At 41.3% G+C, this 14891-nt stretch overlaps 1 protein-coding gene across 1 annotated transcript; it reads left to right on the forward strand.

Annotated features, from left to right (window-relative positions):
* Positions 1-6964: 6964 nt before the first annotated feature.
* Positions 6965-14296, forward strand: LOC121379248 (QRFP-like peptide receptor). The gene is made up of 3 exons (XM_041507773.1): positions 6965-7033; positions 9595-9994; positions 13541-14296. Exons 1-3 carry the CDS (start codon positions 6965-6967, stop codon positions 14218-14220), a joined length of 1149 nt encoding a protein of 382 aa, XP_041363707.1. The 3' UTR covers positions 14221-14296.
* The last annotated feature ends 595 nt before the right edge of the window (positions 14297-14891 follow it).

Consider the following 14891-nt stretch of genomic DNA (forward strand, 5'->3'; position numbering starts at 1 on the left):
CAGTCAGACTGTCTGTCTGTCTCTCTCTGTCCATTCGTCCGTCTGTCTCTGTTTCTGTCTCTCCCTCTCTTCCCTCTATATGTCTCTGTCTTCTCTCTTTGTTGCTCTCTATCTCTCTATCTATATCTTCCTGTCTCTGTCTCTCTGTCTCTCTCACCGGCCTCGATGGCGTCGTGGTTAGGCCATCGGTATACAGGCTGGTAGGTACTGGGTTCGGATCCCAGTCGAGGCATGGGAATTTTAATCCAGATACCGACTCCAAACCCTGAGTGAGTGCTCCGCAAGGCTCAATGGGTAGGTGTAAACTACTTGCACCGACCAGTGATCCATAACTAGTTCAACAAAGGCCATGGTGTGTGCTATCCTGCCTGTGGGAAGCGCAAATAAAAGATCCCTTGCTGCCTGTCGTAAAAGAGTAGTCTATGTAGCGACAGCGGGTTTCCTCTTTAAAACAGTGTCAGAATGACGTCCAATAGCCAATGATACGATAAAAAATCAATGTGCTCTAGTGGCGTCGTTAAATAAAGCAAACTTTACTTTTACTCTCTCTCTCTCTCTCTCTCTCTCTCACTCTCTCTCTCTCTCTCTCTCTCTCTCTATCGTCAGGTCAGGTCAGGATATAGGGCTTTACGTGCACATTCAGAACAAGCTGTTGTAGCACACGCCTGTCCCGGGCGCAAAAGCCGGCCTCGGCCGGCTCCTCCGTCCAGAACATGAAAGGTGGGAGGGGGGGGGGGGGGAAGAGAGAGAGGAGGGACTGCCTGCACCAATCTCTATCGTTGAAATAACCACGTTAAATAGCCGTAGTTTAAAATGTGCTGAGGTGTTCTTAAATAAACACTCCTTTCCTTTCCTGGCATTCGTTTATTCGGTCAAAGCTGAATGATGTACTAGTATTGCGATATTAGCCAACATACTTCTCGTCATATTTGGGTTGACGATCATGTGACGTGTCTTGTAACGTAGTTTGCCAAAGATCGTTATCATTGTCATCTCTCAAAACCCAAATTTAACACCGATAACAGTCCCGTGTGTGTTACATGCTTCCAACATAAGACAGCCTAACAAAGAATAGATTGACAATCTGTCAAAAATTATCCACTTTCAGATACATTCCTAGAGTAAAAAACCCCAAACGTCTTGTTAAATTAGTGCACGAAGGTTCGCTGAAGTGATATGGCATATACATGTAGCACTGAATGTTGGTTACGTAGTGACAAATAAAACATTTGTATAGTTTGTTTATAAAATATTTTGTAGAGGTTTTTTTAAATATATTATTATAGTTATCGAACTTCTCGTGTATTACCCGCTGCACCAGATATAACAAGCCGCATTTGGCTTTTGTGTACCAAAATGGGTCATATAGCCCGTAGTGGCAGATAAGTCACACGGGGTAGATTTCAATGTGTTAAAACGTATAGCCCGCAGTGGTAGATAAGTCACACGGGGTAGATTTCAATGTGTTAAAACGTATAGCCCGTAGTGGCAGATAAGGCACACGGAGTAGATTTCAATGTGTTAAAACGTATAGCCCGCAGTGGCAGATAAGTCACACGGAGTAGATTTCAATGTGTTAAAACGTATAGCCCGCAGTGGTAGATAAGTCACACGGGGTAGATTTCAATGTGTTAAAACGTATAGCCCGCAGTGGCAGATAAGTCACACGGAGTAGATTTCAATGTGTTAAAACGTATAGCCCGTAGTGGCAGATAAGTCACACGGAGTAGATTTCAATGTGTTAAAACGTATAGCCCGTAGTGGCAGATAAGTCACACGGAGTAGATTTCAATGTGTTAAAACGTATAGCCCGCAGTGGTAGATAAGTCACACGGGGTAGATTTCAATGTGTTAAAACGTATAGCCCGTGGGCAATACACAAGCATTTTCATTTCAACTTATTTTCGTGCTTATATCCAATTAAGGTTAAAGTGCGCTCTCCTGGGCACACGCCTAAGCTATGTATCTGGGCTGTCTGTCCATGACAGTGGGTTACTTTGTTAGTGTTTAGTGAGAGAGAAGAGAGTGTAGTGGTCTTACACCTTGCCATTGAGTCGTTAAAACTCACTCTGGGTGGGAGCCTGTACCGGGCTGCGAACCCAAAACCTACCAGCCTTATGCCCGATGGCTTAACCACGACACCACCGAAGCCGGTTCAATGTTTTAAAACGTATAGCCCGCGGGCAATACACAAGAAATTACGGTATTAAATTGTTTATTCACTTGGATCTGTGGATGCTATATTGTTGATAATACTACATTTGAAAAACCAGGTGCTAAATTCGTAAAACATCTCGTAACTTTGCATTTATGGTTAGCATCCGTACGTTCACTGACGTGGATGGTTGTGGTGGTTGTAGTGGTTGTTTTGGTGATGATAATGGTTGTTATTTGGCGTCAGACGTATTATGGTTAACGACCACACAGAAAATACGAGTGGGCTACTCTTTTTGCTTAGGTCAGGTCATATGGTTTTACGTGCACTTTCAGGGCAAGCTTTTGTAGCGCACGCAGGTCCTGGGCACATGTGCCATCCAGGGATCGATCCTAGACAGATCAAAAAAAGAGTTAGTTTTATTTAACGACACCACTAGAGCACATTGATTTATTAATCATCGGCTATTGGATGTCAAACATTTGATAATTTTGACATATAGTCTTAGAGAGAAAACCCGCTACATGTTTCCATTAGTAGCAAGGGATCTTTTATATTCACCATGCTACAGACAGGATAGCACATACCACGGCCTTAGATATACCAGTTGTGGTTCACTGACTGGAACGAGAAATAGTCCAATGGGTCCACCGACGGAGATCGATCCCAGACCGACCGCGCATCAAGTGAGCGCTTTACCACTGGGCTACGCCCCGCCCCTGGTGATACAGATCCCCTGGTGTCAGCAATAATACATGAATCTCTCAGTATACTTAATAATGACTTGTATGTATTAAATAATATAAGTCAGTAGAACTTTGGTTTATTTATTTATGATTATGATTATGATTATGATTGTTGTTATTATTATTGTTATTATTGTTATTATTATTATTATTATTATTATTAATTATTATTAGTATTATTATTATTATTATTTACTAAATCAGTCTTCACTATAATCCTGTACATATCCTGTATATATTTATTATTTTGTTGTACATTGTATTATGCTGATAAGTTGTAAAAACTTAAAACCATCAAGAACTTGAACTTGAAGTATATTCTTCCCAGCATGCCTATTGGGCTATTTCTCGTTCCAGCCAGTGCACCACGACTGGTATATCAAAGGCTGTGGTATGTACTACCCTGTCTGTGGGATGGTGCATATAACAGATCCCTTGCTGCTAATCGGAAAGAGTAGCCCATGAAGTGGCGACAGCGCGTTTCCTCTCTCAATATATGTGTGGTCCTTAACCATATTATGTCTGACGCCATATAACCATATTATGTCTGACGCCATATAACCATAAATAAAATGTGTTGAGTGCGTCGTTAAATAAAACATGTCTTTTTCTTCCCAGCATCGTTAATTACTAACTGTAGCAGACAATGAAAACAGGACTAAGTAAATAATCAACGTAATATTCGCTCTCAAATGACGGTCATTGACCGACTAGTATGTTCGTAATGCACCTCGGTCGTTTGGTCATTATTTATAGCCTGCAAGTCTAAGACAAACATATATGCGTTGGGTTTAATTGATAAGCAGACCATCAGCACCTAACTACAAAAGCTGTGCAGTTAATGGACGGTGGTTTTGTTCGCACTTATTAACTATCTGCTGGTGTCGCTGTCCACGAAGATTCGAGGCAGACGGTCACTAGTTAAAAATTTGTTTATTGTTCTTGTTTAAGTTTTTATATTTTGTTGTTGTTTTGGAGGGTTGGGGGAAGGGTAAAGTTATGTTGGGTTTGTTTTGTTTGTGTTTTTTTTTGGGTGGTTTTTTTTTTGGGGGGGGGGTTGGGGGCTTCGGGAGGATTGTGGTGGGGTTTTGGGGGAGTTGGGTTTGTTTGTTTTTTCTGTGGGGGAGGTGTTGTTGCTTTTGTTTATTTGTTGTTGTTTTTTGTAGGTTTTTTTTTTGGTTTTGTTGGTCCTGTTTATTTGAATGGATTTTTTTGGGGTTGGGGGTTGCTAGAGTTTTGTTGTCTGTTTTTTAGTTGTTGCTTTTTTGCTTGTTTGGGGGTGGGGGCGGTTCTTTTATGTTTTTGGTTGTTTGGGGGTGGGGGCGGTTCTTTTATGTTTTTGGTTGTTTGGGGGTGGGGGCGGTTCTTTTATGTTTTTGGTTGTTTGGGGGTGGGGGCGGTTCTTTTATGTTTTTGGTTGAGGTTTTCTTTTTGTTACTTTGTTATTATTATTTTTTGTTTTTTGTTGTTTTTTGCTATTGTTTTTTTTTTTTTTTTTTTTGGGTGTGTGTTTTGTTCAGCCAGATAAATCACCAAAACCCCCTTTAAAAAACACTGCCTAGATTGGATTTCGCGCTTCACGTTAAACCGACTGACCTCATCGGAACTAATCAAATCTTTGGAGAACCTTTTAAAGTGTTGTCGCTGTCTTTGAACGCAATCAGGTCTCCCATTACTGCTGCGTTGCGTAACAAATACTAAATACTATAATTACTAGTATCCCTGATAAACGAAACGCAGTATGTTTCACATATGAACCGGAGCTAAGAAAGAACGAAAACGCAAGGTGGAAAAAGAAATAGGTACAAAAGCTTATCAATGCTCAGAAGAAAACTGGCTTAATTTATAAAAAAAAATTTTTTAATTCGTTGCCGTTTACATATTAATGTATATAAAAGGCCGTGGTATGTGTTATCCTGTCTCTGAGATGGTGCGTATAAAAGATTGTATGCTACTAATGGAAGTTTTCCTCTCTGAGACTATATATCAGAATTACCAAATGTTTGACATCCAATAACCGATAATTAATACATCAATATGATCTAGTGATGTCGTTAAACAAAACCAACTTTTCATACAGAGGTATAAAGGAAAGAAGAAACAAAAACTTCGTGACATATTTGCTGTGACCACGTTGTGAATGTTCCCTTCTTTACAGCGTAGAAAGAGAAAACAACAACCCCGCAATGATTTAAAACATGACAGAAACTGACTGTTTTAATTAAATTGTTCTGACTTTTTCTCGACTTGTACACTCCGACATATAATCAATACGTACCGCTAGTCTATGAAGGAAATGTTTTTATTTAACGACACACTCAACACATTTTATTTACGGTTATATGGCGTCGGAGCTAGTCTATGAGGTTGGCATCTTACTTTTATTATTTCGTCATGTCTCATAAACCCGTGTTCTTGAGCGCCGCTAAAGAACACCATTAAATAAGTCGCAATTAGGCCAAATCCTGGTGATAGCAGTCGCATCTATATTGGGATACTTTGGTTTGTTCATCAAAGTTCCATCAGACAGTGTTAGTGATCCGTATTCTCAGTGGTGCATTTAAAGTTAGAAGGAACCATTCCGGTCTGTAAATACTCAATTGTTATAAATGCTTGGATTTGCCCAAATAATATTACGTGACTTAGAAAACCGACGTCCATAGCTGCACGAACATCAATTTATACTACTTTCAGCAATGCTTAAAAAACTAAATAGATCGTTTCGGCTGTTTTCTTGTTGTTCTTTTTTTCGTTCTTTTCTTTTTCTTTTTTTAATCTGTTAGTGTTGTTTACTTAGTAAATATTAATGTTTATCGAAAAAGCATGCACAGAGAGAGAGAGAGAGAGAGAGAGAGAGAGAGAGAGAGAGAGAGAGAGAGAGAGAGAGAGAGAGAGAGAGAGAGAGAGAGAGAGAAACAGAAACAGAAACAGAGAGAGAGACAGGATGTCTTGAAGTGAGAGAGAATTCGCGAGTTTTATGCACTTGTATTATAAATACTACAGATTTTTCTTTTCAAGCCAAGAGAAACACTAATGAAAATGCCATCTTTTTAATTAGCGCACCCGTTCCGACAGGAATTTTAATTAGGTAGATTGAAATTGTACCTTGTATCTTTTAGATGAAAAATCAGTGCCTACAAACAGTATTGTATTGCCAATTCCCTCGAGCTTCCTTGAGCAATGGTGTGTGTAAATTTGCGGTACAGAACAAGATACGACAATGTATTATCTCTCTCACTGTCGGGTAAAGACCACAAGAAAAGACAAATTTCAGCGGCGAAGCCACGACTGTGTAGCTAGTATATCAGGCACGGCGAAGCGGGGGGGGGGGGGGGGGATGGGGGCTCTAGCCCCTCCAATAGTTCTGAATAAAAAATATTATTGGTAGTAAATCAATTTTACTTGTAAAATGCAGGGAATTGCATTTCAGGACATTTAGTTATAAACATTTTATGGGGGAGCATACTCCCGAATCCCCTAGAAACTTTGCTTTGCGCCCTCGATCTCAGTAACACCCCCCCCCCCCCCCCCCCACCAATGTCAACTTGCTTCCGCCGAACATAGGTAGGACTTGGCGCAGACACGTATTAAAGAACTTGTCCAAGGGCTTGTACTGTTGCTAGCGACGATTTTAGAGGGTAGAGTCATGATACCCCGGAAAATATATTGAAAATAACATTCGCCCGAAGTCTCCCCTCCTCCCGCTCCCCTTGCAAGCGTGCCTGAAGGGTGAATTAAGTGTTTTGTGTGTTTTTGTATCACACAAAAGAAAAACTTAAAGATTTTAATGTTAGCTATTTCAACTATAAAAACTGAGACTTTGATTCTTAAATGGACATATTGGGCCAAATTTATAATGCTTAAATCCCTGCGTGGAAGGATGGAATAGTCTTGTGTTGTAGTCACATTGGTCATACATACTGGACTCATTCATTTATCTTGAACTTGAAGAAGGATCCCCCAGCTCAGTGTAAGCATTGTCAGTGTACTCTGACGATACGCCACAATTTGGTGGAGTGCAATCATCTCAAAGAAACTAGAAAAGATATATTTGGTCAACGAAATGTCTTGGAATCCTTACGAGTCCATCCAGAACGTTTATTACAATTTCTACGTGATACTGCCTTCTATTGTAAGTTTTAATTTCGTCTATCTGTGACATTTGTATGTTTGCACAGTTCTTTACACTGTGTTTTAATCTCGTCTATCTGTGACATTTGTATGGCTGCACAGTTCTTTACACTGTGTTTTAATCTCGTCTATCTGTGACATCTGTATGTCTGCACAGTTCTTTACACTGTGTTTTAATTCAATTGTTACATTTCTACATTGACGTTTTTTATCACTTAATGTTTGCATTTACCACAGTTTTACACCCAGTAACCGATGTATTTTTCGTGCTGAGGTGTCGTTAAACAGCTAATCTAATCTAATCTAATCTAATCTAATCTAATCTAAACCCCTGCCTTTAAGAAAAACAAGCTTCATAAATTCGGCCCATTATTTTTAGCTGGTAGGTACAAGGGTTCGCAGCCCGGTACCGGCTCCAACCCAGAGCGAGTTCTTAAGGGCTCAATGGATAGGTGTAAGTCCATTACACCCTCTTCTCTCTCACTAACCACTAACCAACTAACTAACCCACTGTCCTGACCAGACAGCCCAGATAGCGGAGGTGTGTGTTCAGAACAGCGTGCTTGAACCTTACTTGGATATAAGCACGAAAATAAGTAGAAATAAATAAATTTAGCTAAATAAGGTGTGTGTGGGGGGGGGGGGGGAGGGGGGAGAAGACTCAGTGCTCCATACCCCCTAGATCTACCAATTACATTTTCTCGCTGGCACTCCATCAGACCGTGCCCCGTGTTTGTCCGATATCTGTCGCTGGACCGAAAACGAATTGAAATCCCCGTTCATACGCATTCATCATTATGTCACACATTACTCACTGACGACAGACCTAACACAAGCTGGTTTTATTTGCGGTATGGCTCGAAGAGGCTACTTTAATCACCGAGGTACCATCTTCGATCACGTCTATCGGATCGCCAATCAACTGCTAAATGGTTGGAATGTGTATTGGAAACGATATAAAGAAAAACATGTAGATATATTGGACATCTTTGATAGCTTTGTTTTCCATTTATGCCTGAGCAAACTTTCATTACTTTCAGGGGCATTTTTCATGCCCATTTTTAAAACAGGATTTGCGATGTTTTGTTGCCATTTGTCCCTCTTCTTTTCATTTGCACATAAATGGAGAAGAACATTTCCATTCAGTTTTTATTTTCCATGACTTTCCATTACTATCAAATTCAAAATTCCACACCTGGAGAATGATATATCTGAAATCACATGACTTTCCATTACTATCAAATTCAAAATTCCACACCTGCAGAATGATATATCTGAAATCACATGACTTTTGAGGCCTAGGGAGGGACGTAGCCCAGTGGTACAGCGCTCGCTCGATGCGCGGTCGGTCTGGGATTGATCCCCGTCGGTGGGCCCAATGGGCTATTTCTCGTTCCAGCCAGTGCACCACGACTAGTATATCAAAGGCCGTGGTATGTACTATCCTGTCTGTGGGATGGTGCATCTAAAAGATCCCTTGCTGCTAATGGAAATGTAGCGAGAATGCTATATCTGAAATGACATTACTTCGTTTTGAGCTCTATGAAATTACATTTATAAATTACATGACTATAGTGCATTCCTGTGACCCGTAATTAATCCTAACTCTGAAGGTTTGTTTGGTTAGTTTAACAACACCACTAGAGCACATTGATTTATTAATCATCGGCTATTGGATGTCAATCATTTGGTCATTACGACATATAGTCGTAGGGAGGAAACCTGCTACATTGTTTTTCACTAGTAGCAAGGGATCTTTTATATGCACCATCCCACAGATAGGACAGCACATACCACGGCCTTTGATATACCAGTCGTGGTGCACTGACATGAATGAGAAGTAGCCCAATGGGCTCACCGACGGGGATCGATCCTAGACCGATAGCGTATCAGGCGAGCGCTTTAACCACTGGGCTACGTCTCGCCCCACCTTTCGATCAGAAGCCAGGCTGTTAATCTAGGTATTCAAAACATCAACGGATTAGCATTAACAGCAAGGGATCAATCCTTACCCAAATCTTACTCGTGAAACTGAACAGAGAGTCGGGACTCGGTATTTTGACAGCACTGAAGTTAAATTGTCGCCAAAATATGTCATGCCCAGGGGCCTACTTTACTAACCTCTCGTAACTTTGCGATATCACAGTGCAATGCAAAAAGACTTGCAAAGAGGATGATTTGTTATCTAGCAGAGCCTAAGAGACCTTTGTGAATAAATCCCCAGATTATTTCACAACTAATGCTAATCTCTTACTACCAACTGCCAGAACAAAACTGGCCAACGTCACGACTTCTACGACTGTCCAATTGCTAGTCTGAGCGCTCTTACAACTCGGTTCTCGATTCTCGTCGTATATCTCATCAGTTGTTAATCTGAGCGCATCAGTCGTATGTCGGGATTTGGGGAAATTACAACGCATCAATCGAATTGGCCAACTTCGTAGTAACAGTTGACAGTCTGACACTAGCATTAGAAACATTATTGAAAAATATATATATATATATATACTTCTTTTTCTTTTTAAATAACTAACATTATCCGTTTATTTTTTATTTTTGCAGATTTCCTCTATGGCGATGGACCAACATCAAGAATACACGTCATACAAGAACATCCTGGAAATTCGGAAGAACGATGTCTCGCCCTTCAACTTCAGCGGAGCAGACGACATCCTGCGCGAGTTCGAGACCAACCTGTATTCGTCCCTCAACTACCGCTCACTGATTCTGCTGTCGCTCTACGCCCCGGTGTTCGTCGTGGCGTTGCTAGGCAACATACTTATCATCTGCGCCGTGGCAGGGGAGAAGACTCTGAGGAAAGCAAGAAACTACTTCTTAATCAACCTAGCAGCCTGTGACCTCTGCGTGACCTTGGTTTGCATGCCCATAGCTGTGGGAACCATCACTTATAAGCTGTGGATCTATGGCGATTTTCTATGCAAGACGACTTCGTTCTTGCAAGGTATGTGAGCTAATGGTACTAAACGACAAATACAGTCATTAAAATACTATCTATATTACAATACGCAAAACCTTTTAAAACAGTTTCCGATCCTTCTGATGGCTTTTTCTTTTCCGATCTGCACTGCCGACAGACATCGTTGTACTTACCTGATGACGCATGCCGCAAGATAAGTCTTCGTGTGCATTCCACAACGTAGACCGAGTAGTCTTGGCTGTAAGGGAGCTAGATGCCTACACACGCACGCATGCACACACACACACACATACATACACATACAGATACACGAACACATACACACACATACACACAGATACATACACATACACACACACACACACACATATACAGACACACACACACACTCATACACACTCATATACACACACATACTCATACACATACACGCACGCACACACACACACACATACACACAAACCTACACACACCTACACATACATACTCACACACAAACGCCTATACACACACGCACACACACAGCTACACACACATGCACATACACACACAGGCACACACATACATACACGCACACACATACACACACACCTACACACACACACACACACACATACACATACAGACACACACACACACACACACTCATATACACTCATATACACACACATACTCATACACATACACGCACACACACATACATACACACACACACACATACACACACAGACAGACACAAACCTACACACACACCTACACACACACCTACACAGACACGTACATACACATTTACACACACACACACACACGCGCGCGCGCGCGCGCACACACACATATTGCTCAACTCTTTCTGTTGACCAAGTGTCACAATAACCACATGTGATATACCAAACGGCCTAATTTGAAAATGCGTCGTTAACTAAAAGTCCTTCGCTGCATCGAGAAATTTTTTTTTTTCTTCTGCAAGATTATCTAACGACTAAACTTTTCATATGCATGGTAGCGATTTCACATTAAAATTATGTGGTGAGAGAAACCATAATACTAAATATAATACGTCATTATTCATAAAGCCAAAACAAAGGCTATGTGATAGACCCCGCTGAGATGGTAGATATTACTCGCACGGAGAGCGAATCTGAAGAACGATAAAATCCCACGAGAGAATAATAACAAAGTGATACTGTATTTGTGAAAAGGTGACAGGGTGATTGTACAATCGTGGTATCGATCAACTCGGCGCCGATGTTTACTTGGAAAACAACGCGCTGGTCGCAAAGTAGTTATTAAACCTCATTTGACGTGACTTTTTAAAATCGGATTTTTTATGTGTGGGTTTTTTTCTCTCTCCCATCATCGCTATTCAGCTGATGTCTGGTCGTAAACACTTTATTCTCGGCGGGACGTAGCCCATTGGTAAAGCGTTCGCTTGATGCGCGCTCGGTCTAGGATCGATCCTCGTCAGTTGACCCATTGGGCTATTTCTCGGTCCAGCTAGTGCTCCACAACTGGTGTAACAAAGGCCGTGGTATGTACTATCCTGTCTGTGGGATGGTGCATATAAAATATCCCTTGCTGCTATTCGAAAAGAGTAGCTCATGAAGTGGCGACTGCGGGTTTCCTCTCTCTATATATATATGTGGTCCTTAACAATATAACCATATAACGGTAAATAAAATGTGTTGAGTGCGTCGTTAAATAAAACATTTCCTTCCTTAAACACTTTATTTTGAATGCCTAGATTAACAGCCTGGCTTCTGATGGAAATGTTTTGGCGAGACGTAGCCCAGTGGTTAAAGCGCTCGCCTGATACGCGATCAGTCTAGGATCGATCCCCGTCGGTTAGCTCTTTGGGTTATTTGTTGTTCGAGCCAGTGCCTCACGACTAATATGTCAAAGATTGTGGTGTCTGTTGTCCTGTCTATGGGATGTTGCATATAAAAGATTTCTTGCTACTAATTGAAAAATGTAGCGGGTTTCCTCCGTAAGACGGTCGAATTTACCAAATGTTTGACTACCATTAGAGACAGACAGACAGACAGACAGACAGCTCAGTTGGTTGAGTACTGATTTGGCTCAGTCGGTTGAGTACTCGCTTGATCCATTCAACTGATTTGATTTTGTCTCGTTCCAACCAGTGCAAAGGCCGTGGTATGTGCTTTCCTGTTTGTGGGAAAGTGCATATAAAAGATCCCTTGATGCATTAAGAACATGTAGCGGGTTTCCTCTGATGACTATGTGTCATAATTACCAAATGTTTTACACCCAGTAACCGATAATTAATTAATGTGATCTAGTGGTGTCGTTAAACAAAATAAATTTCTTATCGGTAAGAATAGCGTATGTGGAGACAGGGTTTTTTCTGTCTTTTTCTTTCGACCAAATGACTAAATAACCATATGTTAGACTCTAAATTATGGCAAATAGCTGTAATATTCTGAAGTATCGTTAAATAAATCTCTCTAATCGACGTGCTCTAGTGGTATCGTTAAACAAGTATCTCCAATCGACGTGCTCTAGTGGTACCGTTAAATAAATATCTCTAATCGACGTGCTCTAGTGGTACCGTTAAATAAATATCTCTAATCGACGTGCTCTAGTGGTACCGTTAAATAAATATCTCTCTCACGGATCCAGAATTTCTTTAATAGAGGGGGCCCAATACATGTTGTTTTGAAAATAAAATTTAACGGATCTTTGGCAGGTGGACGGAAAGAAAGAAAGAAATGTTTTATTTAACGACGCACTCAACACATTTTATTTACGGTTATATGGCGTCAGACATATGGTTAAGGACCACACAGATTTTGAGAGGAAACCCGCTGTCGCCACTACATATGGGCTACTCTTCCGATTAGCAGCAAGGGATCTTTTATTTGCGCTTTCCACAGGCAGGATAGCACAAACCATGGCCTTTGTTGAACCAGTTATGGATCACTGGTCGGTGCAAGTGGTTTACACCTACCCATTGAGCCTTGCGGAGCACTCACTCAGGGTTTGGAGTCGGTATCTGGATTAAAAATCCCATGTCTCGACTGGGATCCAAACCCAGTACCTACCAGCCTGTAGACCGATGGCCTGCCACGACGCCACCGAGGCCGGTGGCAGGTGGACGGGATAAGTTTGCATTTGTTTGTATATTCTGTAATATATATTGTTTGACCACAAATGGGGTTGGGCGGGCCTCTTGGGCCTGTCTCTCCTTTCCTTTTCTTTCAACTTATTTTTGTGCTTATATCCAAGTAAGGTTCAAGCAAGCTGTCTTGGACACACATCTCAGCTATTTGGGTTGTCTGTCCAGGGCAGTGGGTTAGTTGTTAGTTGGTTAGTGGTTAGTGAAAGAGAAGAGGGTGTAGTGGCCTTACACTTACCCATTGAGCCCTTAAGAACTCGCTCTGGGTTGGAGCCAGTACCGGGCTGTGAACCCTGTAGGCCTACCTACCAGCCTGTAGTTCGATGGCTTAACCACTGCGCCACCGAGGCCGATTCTCCTTTTCAATGGACGTGCTGTAGTATTGTCGTTTAACAACAACAACAGAATTTTAAAACTGTATTTGTTGTCTTATTCAGGTATTGCCGTGTCCACTGGAATCTTTACTCTGACAGCCATGAGCATCGACCGATTTCTTGCCATCCAGCGTCCGGTGACGAATCACAAAATCACGACACCCGGCCAAGCGCTCGTAATCATCATTGTCACGTGGGTCGTGTCCGCCATCTTCATGGGGCCTTTCTTCTACATCAAGAAACTGGACACCTTGCAGTTCACGTCGCTCCAGCCCGTGGACTTCTGCATCGAGGACTGGCCGCGCGACTACGACCGAAAGGCGTTCGGTGTATTCCTACTCTTTGCGAACTACATCATACCTGCCATTACGCTGACGGCGTGCTACGCGCACATCGGCAAAAAGCTGTGGTCAAACGACATCTACCGACAGTCGTCCGACAGCAGTACGACGCGCTTGTGCTCCCGGAAGAAGGCAGCGCGCATGCTCATCATTCTGGTGATCATATTCATGGTGTGTTGGCTTCCCTACCAGATTACCTCCCTTTGTATTGACCTTGAAGAAGACAGCGAGCCCGTGGCTCTGCTTCCGTTCGCCATTTGGTTGGGACATGCGCACAGTGCCATAAATCCCGTGATGCTGTGGGTCCTGAACCGGCAGTTTCGTCAGAAAATCAGGGCGATGCTTCGAAAACTGCGCAGACGGAATGACTACTTTGACCACCCTGACCCTCGCTATGTGTGAGGATTATACATTGATTTTCCCAGCATTCACACTGAGACATGATTAAGGCTTAGAGACTCAAGAATATTAGGTTTCAGGGTTTCATCTCATAATTAACAAAAGCAAGTCAGTGGACTGGACTGATATTTGGTTTCATATTTGTAATCCATGCTGTTGTATACATTTCGTGAAAATTGTATATAAATTTTTGAAAACATAAATTGTGTGTGATGAGTGCCAAAGAGGTTTTTGCTTAAATGACTTTTTTACTTTTTTTATCCGCCATCTTAAACATTTCGCGGCCATTTGAAAAGGGCCACTAAAATTGTACAATATGTGACCTAATTGCTCATAAAGGTGCCTAGAAAGCCATGTAATAATATATTTTATATTTTTGTCGATGAATCCAGTTTTCATATTTATAAGTGAATACTAATATTTTTATTTAATAATTGCTATTTCACTCAAATGTTTTGAGAACTGTTTGTTAGGCCGTCGTACAATGATAAATGAAGTAAAGTATTTTAACGTGCTATTTTATATAAACCGAATCACATAATGTGTATCTATTGGTTGATTTTGTTATCAGTGGATAAAGCAATGTCTGAATTAAGCATATGAAACTTACACAATTCTAAATTTTAACTTAAATACATTTATATAATAACAATATTATTGAAAAGCTGTCATAT

Source organism: Gigantopelta aegis, chromosome 2 (assembly GCF_016097555.1).
Source record: "Gigantopelta aegis isolate Gae_Host chromosome 2, Gae_host_genome, whole genome shotgun sequence".
NCBI lineage: Eukaryota > Metazoa > Mollusca > Gastropoda > Neomphalida > Peltospiridae > Gigantopelta > Gigantopelta aegis.

Excerpts from the sequence above, each read along its gene's own strand:
- LOC121379248 (XM_041507773.1), top strand. The coding sequence starts at position 6,965 with ATGTCTTGGAATCCTTACGAGTCCATCCAGAACGTTTATTACAATTTC. Across the intron at positions 7,034-9,594 it reads ACGTGATACTGCCTTCTATT|ATTTCCTCTATGGCGATGGA; the intron begins GTAAGTTTTAAT and ends TTATTTTTGCAG. Across the intron at positions 9,995-13,540 it reads GACGACTTCGTTCTTGCAAG|GTATTGCCGTGTCCACTGGA; the intron begins GTATGTGAGCTA and ends TGTCTTATTCAG.